This window comes from Euprymna scolopes, chromosome 32 (genome assembly GCF_053919585.1).
Source record: "Euprymna scolopes isolate OS-2025 chromosome 32, ASM5391958v1, whole genome shotgun sequence".
Classification (NCBI taxonomy): Eukaryota; Metazoa; Mollusca; class Cephalopoda; order Sepiida; family Sepiolidae; genus Euprymna; species Euprymna scolopes.
The window spans coordinates 48,560,304-48,576,646 of record NC_136513.1 but is presented as its reverse complement, the minus strand read 5'-3'; the positions used below and the strand labels follow the sequence as shown (position 1 = coordinate 48,576,646).

General features: G+C 29.5%; 1 protein-coding gene across 2 annotated transcripts in view; it reads right to left on the bottom strand.

Annotated features, from left to right (window-relative positions):
* The window catches only part of LOC145256325 (uncharacterized), a 153,715-nt gene that overhangs the window by 12,358 nt on the left and 125,014 nt on the right, over nucleotides 1-16,343 (bottom strand). For both annotated transcript variants that reach the window (XR_013863975.1, XM_080115081.1), the window contains exon 16: nucleotides 530-593. Coding sequence is in view for 1 of the 2 variants with exons in the window: in XM_080115081.1 (XP_079971207.1) it covers nucleotides 530-593 (64 nt within the window). In the remaining variant the exon portion in view is untranslated. The remainder of the gene's footprint in view (nucleotides 1-529; nucleotides 594-16,343) is intronic.

Sequence of the window (16,343 nt, the reverse complement as noted above, 5' to 3'; positions counted from 1 at the left end):
TACCCTGGTTTTAAATGATAAAGTTTTTGTTTATTATAATTTAAGAAAGTTAATTAGAACATGAAATTTAAACCTATAATTGGAAACAAGCTCCGACATGCATGTCATTAGAAATTCTTTATTTTGAGATAAGAGTTGTTTGAATTAGATCCTTATAAAATTGTCACCAAAGTATATCTTGCCATAAAAACAAGTAAAATTTGAATTTTATAACAAGCAATAGAAATTGATTTTTATTTAAAATGTTTAGACATTTTATTGTCCTTCAAATATTTTGGATTTAACGGACTGAGATTCTCGCTAGATATATGAATTATTCTGACTACTATTCTTATCTTGGTTGCTAGATTCAATGTTTTGGTAGATATAAACATTCTTTGTGTACATCTTTTCTTAATAGTCAAACCGAAGAACTCTAATCCTCTCCCATTAATCTTTTAGAATATATCCATCAAAATACATTAATTTTTTCAAATTCCTATTTTGGCAGCCACTCATTTATATTCAAGAGAAATTTTGGGTTACTCACATTGTCGGCTTAACGCTGCCTGCATTCGTCGGCGTAATCTTTCTTTGGGTGTTAATGTTGAACCCTGAAAGAGAAACCATCATGAATAATAACTGTTATTGGGAGAAAAGAGATGGATACATTGCACAAGGCAGGAATAACATACTTACCCCCTTGGAGGAGATTTGTACAACCCTCCACCCATTCTTTATGGAATAAGAAATGGCTAGCAAGAGGAAATACTTGAAACTCAATTTTTTAACAAATTTTCTATTTTACAATAAAAAAAAAAAAAAAAAAAATCCTCAAACAATTAAACAAATGTATATTGTTAAACTGGCAACAATATCAACCGTCATATACGAGAGGATGTAGCTTATATAGAACGTTAAATGTGAAAAAAAAAAAAAAGTAGAATTGTTTAGTTTATCATTCAAGAAAACATCTGCAAAATTTTTGACATATGCTCGAATCGAATTCAGAAATAAAATTTGGAGGTTTTTTTTTTTTTTTTTTTAAACATTTTTAATCGACTTTTCCTGGAATAAAATTTTTTCCCCGTTTTTGAAATAGTCAAAATGAATCGAGTGCTGCTAATTGAGAAATGGATTTAGAATTTATTGAATTTGCCAGTTCATCATCAGAAAATGATTTTAAAAAATTGAAGTTGAATCTTAAGTTTTAAAAATTTATCGATAAATTAACAAAGTGAAATTTTTTTGGTTACATCTTTTACAAGATTGAATCTGATTGCCATTTCCTTATCCGAAGATGGGAACTTTTTTTCAGGCCACTTAAAAAAAAATAAAACATTGAAGTCCAATTTTTGTCAAACTGTATAATATTTATGATTTAATAAATAGAGGAAATTCATTCTTTTTCCTTCCAAAATAAAAACCTTTGTGTTTATTAGGTAAATCCTCACAAAAACTAATTAAAAAAAAAAACTGTTCGCTATACAGAGTTATGCCCCTTGCAATGCAGAATTCTGCAATGAATTGAGGAGATTGTGTTTGAAAATTTCCAAGATGGTCATCATGAATAGACATGATCCCCATCGTTTTTATTTACTTGCCTCCTCACAAAGGAAGAGTTAGACACAAGGTTAGGGTTTTTTTTTTTATTTTAATGTGGGGGAATAATCCAGTGCCCCCCCCCCAATAAGGCACTCTGGATTGAAACAAGAATTTAAATTGTCTCAGTCTATAAGTATTTCCGATTCATTATGAAGTGTAGCATCAGAAGATATACTACACTAGCTTTAGAGAACTACTAAAACACACACGCAAATATTTTTATTCATACAGACATATACAAAATGTGCTACACTGTCATGAGAATGCTTTGCTCTGTAGTTATTAATAACTAAAATAACTGGCAGAAAGTCTTCCCTTTCTTTTAAATAGTCATTTTGAAAAAAGAAAAAGATAATGAAAAATTTAGACTTAAAAAAAGTTCCTGTTTTCAGTTAAAAGATTAATAAAATTATTTTAGCATTAATTTTCATATTGGCTGTAGAGAGAGGGAATGAATGCAGTAAAGTCATTTTAGTTTTTTTAACTTAAAATAGATAACTACTATTGTATTTACTGATTTTTTAGGAGATAATTTAAAAATGTGTCATATGAAGTGTCAGGACCAATCTAATTAAATTGTAACTAACTTATTATATTGCCAATAAGAGGGTAAAACGATTAAAAAAAAATGAAAAAAAAAATGAAAACTGTCTAATAAAAACCAAAGTTTATTTTGTTAGTACAAATGCTATTTGGGTCTAATTTTGAAAATCTAGCAACGTTACTTCATTTGTCAGCATAAAATAAACTTTATTCGTTTATTTTACCAACATTGTACGCTCGATTGTAATGATTACAAGAATGTTCTTTAATGTCTTCACATAGATTTTGTTTTGCGTTTCTTTTACCAACACTTAAGACCAATATAATTTTATTGAATTCAAACAACTTTAAACTTGATAAAAGATTGTTGCCTTATAATTATCAGAGTTATGTCCCTTGAATTTATTCTAGTCAATCTTACAGAATGCATTCTACAAATGCAAAAGTTTGTAATCTCATTCCACTTCCATGCAGAATTTAAAACAAAATCTTACCCTGATTAGTTGTTCAAACCCATTAAACATGTTCTGACCAGCTTTTCAGTTTTAAAAGGCCTTTAAAAACCCTGACGCTGTGTCTATCAGAAGCCTTACTGGTAGCAGTTGCATAGACTCCCAGAACAAAAACATGAAGTAATATTTATCCCTTGCTTACATATTGTATCCATTTCCAACTGCATCAACATGTATTCATTTACTGAACTCAAAGCAGTATTCACCCTAGACAGGTTGAGTCATCTTCCGTCAAAGAAGGAAGTTTCATGGAAATATTAAATTCACAAGCAGTCCCAGTCACTTGTATATGTATTCATTTGCATTATAATTGGGACCATAATGTGTTTGTGTACTTAATTATGTCATTCCAATATATCATATCACTACTGCACAAAACTTAAAAGCTAGAATAGAAGAAATTTATAGCTTTTCATCATTGTTGTATATTTCTTGCATTTTATTATGAAGTTCTTTATAGTTCATTTTGATAGTTTGCATTCTTAACCTGAATTTCAACAGAACAAAGATATATTCTTTAAAAAACTTTAACAATTGACTTAATATTGTCTTTCCATATGAAATCAGTGATGGGACGATTCTAATATTTACCCACCTTCTCCGATTCCAATACAGTTACCGATTTAGATTCTTTTAAAACCTTAACAATTAGCTATAGAGTTGGGGGGGGGGCCTCTCTCAGGAGTACCATAACATCCCATGTAATATTTACATATACTTTCGTAAATGTAAAAATACACTTGCGTGTGGGTCCATAAACGTTAGTTTTACTGATAGTTTAAAATCAATATCGAGCATTTTATCATTAGTATCAGCAATTGAAAAGTCTTAAACAAAATTAAAAAAAGAATCATTTTTGGCATTAGAAAAAAAACAAAAAAAAACACGCACACACATATTTCAATTCCAATACAAGAAAAACTTGCTTTTTCCAATCATGATTAATTGTGCCAACACTAGAAATTATTAGCATTACTATTTAAATATCCAAGAATAGTAAGAATATTCAAAAACTTTTTTTACGAAGATAGATCAATCTGCTGAGTCAAATTTATTTTTAAACTTATTCATATAAATTGCAATTATATGGCTTTTTTTTTTTTTTTTTTTTAAATCTAATATATAAAGTAAAGCCGGTCTATTTTAGATCTAATAAAATCAACTGCTTTAAAATTTTGTCATGGATATTTTTCTTTCTACATATTTGATTCTGACGCATTAATGTTAAGACTAATAAAAATGTAATTAGATTTAATTCCATTCAAAAAAATACTTTAGCCAGATCAGAATTATTTTATAGTTGCCATTTTAAAAAGAAAACGTAACTCTGTATTTATCAATAAAGAGTTACTTATCTCAGAAACAAAACATATTTTGGAAAAGTAACAGCAAATATAAAAACGTTTTTTATGCAAATACAAACATGATTGGTTAAATACAGAATTTTCTATAAAAGAAAAAAAAGCTTTCACATATTTTTTCAGTTTGTATCATCATCATCATCAAGATGAAGTTGAGTAATTTTAATAAAATAAACACATCTATTTAGAATTGTACTTAATTTAAAAATAGAAATGTCAAAAGGTTATTTACAGCAGTTGAGTTATCCTCATCTTGATTGTTTTTATACATAATATCAGTAAATTTACTAACAGTTCAAGTGTAGTAGACAAAAAAATGAGTTCCTCTTTTATCTTTTTATAATGTTGTGTAATAATGTATCAAATGTAGCCGCCAAGTTTTGCTTGTCAATTGGACATTAATAATGGCCAGTTGGATACTCAGCATGCTAATAAATTTTATTCCTATACACAAGTTTCTTACACCACATATGTGACATTCATGTAAAAGAAAAAAAAAAAAGTTTTAATAAGAACGGGAAAGAAATGAAATCGTATATAACAGGTGTGAGCTCCCACAAAATATTTTGACAAGTCCGCAGATTGTTTTCAAACATTGCAATCGTATAGCTGATTTTAAGCAGCTGCAACATGCTGTTAAAATAAATTACAACCGAAAAACTATGGATCAACAATACTCTCCAAGGGAATCTGCAGGATCATTCTACATTAAACTCACTTGGATCTACCAATTAGCAGAATTACCCGGGTTTCTAATTTCCATTAATTATGCAAATTAAAAAATAACAAACGTATAACTAAACAATCTGGAGTTTTATAACTAAACATTGGAATTTTAAAAGCCAAAATTTATTTTGAGAGAAAAATCAGAGTAAAAATTTATTAGACTTCAGATAAGATTACAACTTACAAACTGTCTTGGAATGCTAATAGATTGCACCACGGGAGCAAGTACAGCAATGTTGACATTAAATGCATACCCCCCCCCCCATTCATTTTAGAGTTGAATGCAAGTCAGCCAAAAGCAATAAAAGAAAGGAGATAGAAAATGAAAAGGACTGGTTAATATAAAAAAAATTCTGTTATTAAATTAGTATTCGGTGATTTGGATAATAGTATCAAGAAATCCTCAACTTTCATTTATTTATAAGATATATATATATATATATATATATATTATTATTTATAAGAAATATATATTATAGTGATTCAATGAATTTCAAAAAACCTTTTTTTGAAGTGAAATGTTTGACTTTCATATCAAAGATTTTTATTATTCTAAGCAAGACAAAGAATACTTGAGAAATTTTATCTCCTTAACCTATAGGGTTTCGATGTCTACCATCTCTTCAGAGGAGAAAATATTAGCAAATATTTATAAAGGTATGTACCCTATTTGCTAAAGTCAGTGAGACATGGAAAATCACAATTAAAAATTGATTGAGTAATTAAAAGTCATAGAATAAGGGAATTTGAAGAAAAGGATATAAAAATTTTAGATCCAAATTGCGTGGTACAATCCATGGTGACTGTTCTTTAAAGCAGTGAGGTAATAAGATCAAAGCTGTATATTTAGATGGGATACTACTTAGAGAATATTACTGCCAGTAATATCTTGTAAATCTTATAATCACAGGTTTCCATACCAGCTGATTGTTAACTTTATTCTGAAGTTTATTTTTATATATATATATATATATATATATATATATATGGCAATTAAGCTACACAGAATATTCCATGTTTCATACACGCTAGGATTCATCAGGTTTATGTCTTATGAAGCCTGATGCAATGCCATATGAAGCCTGATGAATCCTAGCGTGGGTGAAACGTGGAATATTGTGTAGCTTAATTGCCATATATATTTTATAACTTACTACCTAGCTCTACCTACGTACTGAGCACTATTAAAGTAAATACTTTAAGTTTACGCATAAATTTATCCTCTCGTATATGAATTTATGCGATTAAATGAAGTAGTAATATATATATATATATATATATATATATATATATATAACCGAAAATATAAAAACTTTACCATTTTGATTACCCTGGTAAACTTATTGTAATTTTATATATATATATATATATATATATATATTCCATAGACTGGAATTAAATATCAAGATTGATTAAATCAATTGAAAATAGAATGTTCCTAATACAGATTATTGGAAAATCACAACAATTATTATATAGCTTGTAATTTTTTTTTTAAATTTAAAAAAAAATAAATTTAAAAAAAAAAAAAAAATTAATCACAAAAATTTGGGTGCAAAAATTGGCCCCATTTTATGTAAGACGCATAATTTATTGTAATTAATACCTACATACTATTACGCTGATACTAATAGACTGTTCTTTTTCTGTTTTTTCTTTTTTAGAGGATTAAAATGTGATATGTGGACAGAAAAAAGACTAATATAAATTATTTCTGTTGAACTTTTAAAAAGTGAAAATATATAAAATCCAATTTGTTTGAATCACTTTTAAGTCAAAGAGAATTCGGTTTAGAACGTTAATTTGCTTCCCTACAGGCTACAACATGATCATCTTCAAATCCAACATAAACAAATACTTATAAACTGTCCTCATAAATAATAAAATTTTGTTCATTCCATTCATCATTTTCAATCCGTTCATCTAATTCTTATACTCAAGTGGCTTTTGGCCTTGAGAAGTGGTGACTAATTATATAGATTACAGAAGATCAGAACATCAATATCTTTGGTTTCAAATCCAAACAAAAAGGACCTATAGTTCGTCTCCTTTACCAGACACTTCAGCCTCTGTATTTATCTTCCTCTGGAAAATTGCGGCTCGTGGGTTATATGATTTTGTGACAATATTTCCATCCTGTTTCATTGTTCATTTTTATTATTTTTACTAAATTTATTATTTCCACGTGCAAATTGTGTTGTTATAGACATAGGAAACAACTTTTTTTTCTCTCTCTGATCCGTGAAAGCAGAAAGCATTCTGCCAATACAACTGCCATACATCAGATACAAATAGGCAAAAACTTATAGAAGCTAGAAATCATTGCAAGAGTGAAATCAAACAACCAATAACAAATATATTGAAATGATCAGAAATTGCATTGAGTAACAAAAATCGGGAACTTGCAATTCTAAAAATTTAGAATAGTGTCATGAATAATATGTAATTACATAGAAAAATGTGAGCATGAAAAGTAATATGGTTAAGATTAAGCTTAAAAAGTAAAAGGACTAGTTAAAACTGGAAAAGAAAAAAGATTCTAGTAAAAAAAATATAAATTTATAACTTAAAATATTGCAGCATTAATTGATTATAATGTTGAATTGAATTTTTTTTTAATTTTTTTTTTTAATTTTCTTAATGCTGCAATATTTGAAGTTATAAATTTATATTTTTTTACTAGAACATCTTGTCTTTTTCTTTTCCAGTTTTAACAACTGGTCCTTTACTTTTCCATGTTTAAGCTTAACCATATTACTTTTCACGCTCACATTTTTCCATGTATTCTATGATTTTTCCAGGCTTTGCTTTGAAAAGGGGGAAAAAAGCTAACACGCTAGATGTCACGACGACTGATGACATCATGACCTTTCAAAATAATGTTGTTTTTTTTTAAATTTCAGTTTGCTATGTGTACGTGACTTGCAAAAATCTCCATGCAAAAAGTGGCCCCTCCTTACAAGAAATGGTTTGGTTGATCACTACGGAATTAATTTTTTTCTAATTTTCAGATATCACGCATATGATGGCAATGGTTTTGACCCAGTTAACAAAAATTTTTAGCAGACATACGAACACATACAAACAAACAAACAAACAGTTGAAACAATTCAATTTTTATAAATATTTTGCTTTATTATAAAATAGTTGTCAGCAAAATATTTTTCACACTCACAAACAAACAGTTAAAACAATTTAAATATTTTTATAAATATTTTGCTGACAACTGCTTTTATAATAAAAATAGTTGTCAGCAAAATATTCTTCACATCAATGAAAGAATTTCACATTTTGAAATGTTATTTTTAAAAGTGCACTGTTTGAGTTGATGAGAATTTGATTTTGGAACAATTCATTTTAAAATTGGTAAAGTCAGATTATTTTATATACAGTGACATCAAATTAATCATCAACCAACACAAACGTTTTATTATATAGATGGCTTATTTGTTAAAAAGATAAAAATGAGTTTTTACAAGAAAATGAATGAAAGTATAATAAAAAAAAAATTTATTGAATTTTGGAAAAAATTCAATTGTTTTTAATAAAGTTAATGTACATTGGTTGAGACAAAGACTTTGCTAATATTCTTTCTCAACTTCTAATACCCACAACTAAAAAACTTTTCATTTATGCATTTTCACATTTCAAAGTTCAACCAAAATAATTATATTTCTAATGCTAATATATGAAAGAAACAAAGTTACTGATTTAATTAGTTTTTAAAATAACTGAAAGTAATCAAAAGTTATCAATTTAGAAATGTAAGGAAAGCCTAAATCTTTTCTATTATACGCCTACAAAATGAACTATCACACTATAAAAAAAAAAAATAAAAAATAAAAAAATAACTAACAGACTTATTTTTCTGGTTAAATGTATTTATGATGTACTATGCAAGGGAGATAATTCTCGATTATATACATCTCAAATGTAAATTTGGGGGCCTCATCAGTAAAAAAAAACATTAAATTTTTTAATTATTGCTTAACTTCAAGCTAAACAAAAAATAAATTTAGATTTGATAAATATGCGCATGAACTATTAGGTCATAACCACTACCTATTCCATTTTTATTAAGTTTCAATATTCATGACGTGTATGATAGCACATTTTTTTTTTTTGCATAACGACAAATAGGCACCTTTTAATTCGATATTTTCTTTATAAAATGTAAAGGAACTTGATATGTAATTGACGTGTTTGTGTGTAGGAACAAAAGTCATTCTTTCTCTAAATTAAAGAGATGTTAAAAAGGATTAGAGTGATTGAATAAGCAGAAAGGGAGACGGAGGACTAAGTGAAAGATAGGTGCCTTGTTCAGTTAATTAAAAATTATGCTAAATTACAAGAATTAAAATAGTTTCTAAACATCACATAAATCTAGAACTAAGATGTCAGCATAAAACCAAAAAAACCTTTTAAGAAACGCATGTTAATTCCAGTGAACGAAATGCAAAAAATATTCAAACAATTGCACTTAAAAAGGACGATTAAAATCTTAGAAAGACTCCTTGGTTGGAATAGATAAGATAGCAGATGCTTCATCCCTAGCTTGAACAAAATGATAAAATTCGGAAAAAAAAATTATAGATAAAGAATAAGATTTGTATAAAAAAAATTTTGTTATTTGATATATAAAATTTATATTTAACTATAAATAATTTAAACGTATGAGCAATGGTTCATTTCTATACCAATACCCGAAAATAATGAAGTAAAATAATGATAATAGTAAAACCTTAAAGAAACAAAATCGATAGTGTGTGCAATACGAACAATTTATATCTTTTTAAATATTTGTGTGAGGAACTATAAAATCGTAACCTTTTAACATTTCTACATGATTGCCATCCATAAAAGAAAAGGCAATAAGATTTTGCCGTTTTTTAAAAACAGTTGCCATTTGCATTCATGCCCGAAAATGCATCAGTCATTTTCACTTTCAAGCCTTAACAAACAAGGTTTACTTGCATACACGATTGTTTGCCAATTGAAATTAGCAGACTTAGATTCCGTCAGATTGTCTCCCCTTGACTTCCTCCACCCTGTAAACATGTTTTCATATAGATGCTATAACGTCCATGCACAATATAAAAATCTATAATTTGTTGTCTGATGCTGAAATACTTTATTAATCATCCTTCACAACAAACGATAAAGTTTTCAACAATATGAAACATTTTGTCACTTTTCTCTGAATGTTAATGTTTTTAAATTCTAAATTTCCAGATGAATTCAAAGAGGTGGGTCGTATTCGCTAGATTTGACTCAATTATTTTTATGCACCAAATAAATGTAAATGAGTAAACCTTATTTGTTACAAAAAATAGATAATCAAGTATTAGATTGACATGAAAGAAGTTCTTGCGGAATTTTTGATTTTGATTTCAAAATTCGTTATATCTTTACTTACTAATTTTAAAGAGCAGTTTTTGCTCTATCTAATCATTTAAATTATAATCGTTTTAAAACAATTATGTCTTTCTTTCGGAATGTTGAATACAAGATAGGAAGAAAAAATAAATTTGCACCAATTTTCTTATTTCAATTCAAGCTAGGCCAAAAAGCTGCTGAAACAGCTCAATATCAACAAAGCGTTTGGCCCAGGAACCTCTGCTAAATGCACAGCACAATGGTGGTTTTAAGAAATTTTGTGGCCACGACGAGTTTTGAAGCTGATGAGTGTAGTAGTCGGCCATCAAACATTGACAACGATCAATTAAGAACCTTAGTCGAAGCCAGTCCACACACAACTGTTTGAGAACTTGCTTTTGAATTAGACGTAGCATATACAATGATTTCCAACCACTTGAGAGAGATTGTAAAGACAAAAAAAAATTGATAAATGGATGCCTCACGAATTAAATGACAACCAAAAGAAATGCTGTGATGAAGTGCCATCTTCACTTGTTTTATACAACAAGAAAGACTCGTTTCTTGACCAGGTTGTGACTTACAATGAAAAGTGGGTTCTTTACAACAACTGGCAACGCTCAGCTCAGGGGTTAGATGCCGACAAAGCACAACACTTCCCAAAAGCCAGAATTGCACCCAAAGAAGGTCATGGTGGTCTGTGACCGGTCTCATCCATTAGTCTTTTGAATGCAGGCGAAACCATTACGACGGAAAAGTAATGTCAACAGATTAATTAAATGCATCAGAAACAGCGTTAGTCAACAGAAAAGGTCCAATTCTCCTCCACGACAATGCCCAACTGCACGTTGCTAAACTGACTGTACAGAAGTTGAACGAATTAGGCTATAAAACTGCCTCATCTGCTATACTCTCCAGACCTCTCACCTACCGACTACCACTTTTTCAAGCATCTCAACTTTCTGCATGAAAAATGCTTCAAAAACCTAAGCAATATCAAAAATGCCTTCAACAACTTCATGCAAGATTTTTACGTTACTGGCATAAATACACGTGCTTTGCATCGGCAAAAGTGTTAATTCGGCTGGTGCTTATTTTGATCAACGAATCTTTACTTGAGCCAAGATATGTTCATCTGAATCTAAAAGTTAAAACCCGCAACAACTTTCTTGTCAACCTGATAAATGTACTTTCTGGCATTATTGGAAATTGGCAAATATTTTTTAAAAAAAGCTTAAACGTACTACTAACTAGCTGTACCTACACGGCATTGTCTGGGAGTTTTTAATTTCATTTTTTGTTCTGTTATTCTTTTAAACAGAAATTTTAAAGTTAATTATTTTGATATTGTTCAATTATTTGACCAAATGATTGGATTTATCATCTTGGTTGTTTTTTTCACGTTTGGCTCTTGCATCTCTTCACAACAGTTGATTTGTATCAGGAACCTCCATGGTTTTCCGCGAGGGGGGGGGGGGGATATTGCTAACGTTTTAGAGCTACGAAAAAAATAAAAAAAGAGAATAATCTCTAAAACCTCTTTTTTTTTTTTTTTTTTTTTTTTTTTTTTTTTTTTTTTATATTAGGAAAACCCACACTATTTTCACTTTTTAATTTTTTCCTCAATATTTTTTTGTTTTTAATAAGATCTCCATGGACCGGATTAAAGACTTCGGTCGGCTGAATCTGGCCTGCGGGCCGTAGTTTGGAGACCCCTGATCTGTATGGAATTTTGAACAGAACCCTTTGTTTAATCTGCAGGGATAGTTTGTTCTCATTCTGTCAGCTATGACTCATGACGGTGTTAAGTAATAATCAGTTCTAAGTGACAGTCTTCTAGAGGTTGATGATTCAATTTTCAGTACAGGCGATATTAAGAATACAATTACGAATTACTTAAGATTTCTACCATGTCATGGTTGACAGAATGAGAGCAATTAACTTTGATGGATTAATTTTAGGTTTTATTTAAAATTCCTTATAGATTCCAAGTTTGGCAAGACGCACCTGAAGAACATTGGAGGTTACACCAACAGAAATGTGAGAATAATATTCAATGTGAGAACACTAATCCAAACATTAAAAATTAGCCATCCTTATCTCAAAAAATTTGAAATCTAAGTCAAATGGTTATAAATCTAATTATAATATTCTGCTGGTTCCGTCATTAGTCCATACATTACACTTTGAAAAAGGCAAAATGCAATTTTTGAAGGCCAAACAGTTTCAAATAAGGCCACATTCACAAAAATTGGCTCTAAAAAGGCCAATCTGGCAACCATAAACAAAAATATGAGTGACCTCCTTTTGATGTAGCCTCGTTTTCGAATATCATAATACTTGGTCATTATTGTGATGGTGTGAGAAAGGGACATGCAAGTTCAACGTGCAGCAGTTTTTCACTGAAGAAAAAAGCCAGCAAAACATTGCATAAAAATGGAAACGTTCAAAAGAGACAGAACAAAAATAAGAACATTGTCTACCAAGAGTTGCTGAACTGAAGTAGTAAATTAACGAACTTGCAATGTGATTTTATTATTTTTATTGAACTATGTAGCACAATATTACTTTCTGGGTTTTTATTAGTACTTACTAAGTTATCTCATTTGGTCAGCTCTATATTTAAAATAAAATAGACACAATTTTCATAGAAATTGTAACTCATTTGCTGTATATTACTGGTTTTTCTGTATAAAAAACAACAAAAAACTTTTCTGTGATATCCAGAAAAATATCAGTTTTATCAAAACATTGATTAAATATATTTCTCCTTCGCAGAATTTCCACAGGTTTTGCTAGTAATTAATAATCTTGTAAATCTGTTACCCAAATTAATGAATAGAAAGACTATTAGCATTTTATCTGATCAAATTAATCCAATAGTCATGGACCGTTTTTGGAAGGGAACATAATATTTCAGGATAATTCGTCAAATCGCCAAATTGTTATTGAATGGCACAATGTATTGAACATCTAATTTGGCCGCAACCGTTTCCACCACAATATTACTGCAATTTTATGGTGCATTTTAGAAAAATAATGGAAGAACAGACAAAAATTGCTTTGGAAACATTTCAAAAGTTGTATGCTCACCTCATAGAATTCAATTTAATACTGTTACCAAAGAATTCAATTCAATACTGTTACCAAAGGCATTAAAATATTTTGTTTGAAATTGTAACATTCCTTTTTCTCATTTTATTAATAAAATTATTTACTAGCAGTTGGTTTATTAACTTAAAATAATTTGGAAAGTAATGGTGGCACTGTGAAATGGCAGACGGCAAAAAGAAGCTTGAAATCAGTGTGGGTTTATTAATTTGAGCGGATATTGTGTAGGTTTGAAAGCAGTAGCACCAACTTGGAATTTAACATTTATAAAAACATTTTGAAATTTTGAAATATTTAGTTTATTAGTGGCCTATTAAGGCCACAAAGAAGATAACCAAGCAAAAAACCCCAAAGCAAAATTAATCCCAAAGCAGCAATACTAAAGCTAGATTGCTAGGACACTAAATATACAAATGTATGTTAATTTGGGCATCTTTTATTGGTTGAAAATATAGTTTCTTTTTAACCATATAATAGCATTATGGTCTTCTAAAAGCCAACAAATTTTCATGTAGTTTCAGCCCATAGAACCAAAGATGAGCATTTAAATATTCAATTTGGCGACGAGTATAGATATATCCATATATAGATATAAAATTGCTTAAAAAATGTGGTATAAGTTTGAAATCTCAGCAATTACAGATCAAAATTTAAATGAAGGCTCATTGGAAAGCTAATGACCTCAATTGTGTAGTGAAATTTGCATTTAAGGTCTCACAACTGTTTCAAGAAGTGGGAGATCACCTTTCTATATTAATTTAACATAAAATGAACACCCATTTATGGCCACATTGGCTATAAAGTGGATGGTCATTTTACATTAATATAGAAAAGTGATCCCCTACTTTATAATTTCTTCATATCTTGGAAATTACTCGTTTCCTGGGATTTTTACTGTTATTTTCGTTTTCAGCACCCTTGAAAATCTATAATAGATTTAAAGGATTTTTCGTGAGTGGAAAGATACTGCACCTTTACCAATACTTCAATCATAGTCATTTGTTTTCTAAGTTTAGCATATGAATTACAAAATATCTAATATTTCCCCCAAAACCTCTGGTCTTGATGGAGGGGAGACTAAAACTTGCTATGGTTTCAAATGATCTGAAATTACAGCAAAAGAAGACTCGATTCCAAATATTTCTCATACGTTTATCTCCCCTCTTTGGTTTTCACACATAAAATAAACTTCAGTGTGTAAGGATTATTTGATACTGGAGATATTTATAATCGTACCTTATTTCCAAAAGAGGGGAAATATAACATATTTGGAATAAAGTCTTCCCTTACTGTTATTTCAGCTCATTTGAAACCATAGCAGCAAGTTTTTGTCTCCCCTCCATCAAGGCCAGAGGTTTTGGGGAAATATTAGATATTTTGTAATATATATATATATATATACACTAGCATTTTAGCCTGGCGTTGCCCGGGTGTTTGGAGGTGTATGTTGAGAAGAAAAAAAAAAGCAGTCAATTTTTTTTTTTACTTTGATCCCTTAACATTTATTTTTTTGGGCTCAAATCAAGTTATTAAGTTAGATCCATGTCCAAGGAACCTATATCTAAAGTTTCAAGTGTTTAGACCCAAAATTGTCGGAGGAGTTTGGTAGAGTTCCCAAAGGTAAAATCGTTGAACTTTGACCCCTTAATCAAATTTCTGACCGAAAACGGATTACAAAGTTTTTCCCAAATCTCAGTACCCTGTATCAAATTTCAAGTCTGTAGACTTAAAATTGACAGCTATTGTGTAGGGAAATGTAGACACACAGACACGTTCATTTATATATATATCTCAAAGACTGAGGTATGTATGGTCTAATATCAATTAAAAAGTAAATGTTTAAATGCATTAGAGAAAAATTCTAATTTATGAATAAAAAAACAAAATTTGTTAACATTTTAAGCCAACATGATTTGCTGAACACAAAAAAATGCAAAAAATAAACAGAAAAAGCTCAATCTATTTCTATAAAAATAGTAAATTTTTAAGACAATTTTGGAAAAATTTTCTAAAAACGAACTTGAAAAGAAAGAAATGGGTACTTATGCAGAATAATAAGCATGCTATCGTCAGAATTTTCTGAGCAGCTTATGTTGAAAAGCTGCAGAAACGTTGAGCCAATAAAATCACAACAGTTAACATCATTTAAAACATTTGCAATCATGGGTTTATATAAAAAAAAATTTTTTTTAATCATCTTGATTTTACCAAAAAAAAAAATCTTAATTTATATAAAAAACAATTTGTCTTGATTTATACAAAAAAGAAATTTATTTTTTTATAAAAAAAAAAAGAAGAAAAAAAAGAATAAAGTCTTCATGTTTTAATTAATTTTTCATTTAATTATCTTCATAATAACAAATGTTTTCATTGAAAAAAATGGTCAGCATTTGTGCAAAATCAGAATTTTCCTTCAGCATCTATTTTGCATTTTATGTAAACTGTCCGGAAAATTCCGACAATACAGAGCCTTTATTCTGCACAAGCCCCAGAAAAATAATCATGGTAAAGTAAAAGTTACCACCTCTAGCCTGCATCTGCATTTAATTACTTTAAAGAGTGCATATCGTTTTACACTGGATTTATTTAAATCAACATGCGTCCAAGTTAAGAATAAGTACAATATGTTTTAACAAATTTCAAGTGAAAATTCTTGATTCATTTACACATCAAGGTTTATCAGAAAAAATTCAGTTTTTACGATGAAAAATCGCTAATGTTCCAACTCAGTTTAACATTCACAGGAAACATGAATTGGAACAAATACATTGAGGACATTGCCAACGCTGCTGCAAAGAAGGTAGGCTTCCTCTACCATGCTAGAAAATTATTCATACCAGAGAGTATCTTGTATCTTTACAAGGCCACAATTCGCCTATGCATTGAATATTGTTTCCACATTTGGGCTGGAGCATCTACCACTAGTTCCTAACTCTTAGAAAGAGCCCCCCCCCCCCCCCGGTCTAAAATCTAATAAGCCCTACACTATCAGCCAAACTCCAACCTTTTTTATGATGTTGCATACCTGCACCTGTTCTATAGGTATTTTAATAAAATATACTTTGATGAATTTGTAGCACTTGTACCCCCTTACAGTACATACTCCCGACTAATCCGACAAGCGGCAAAA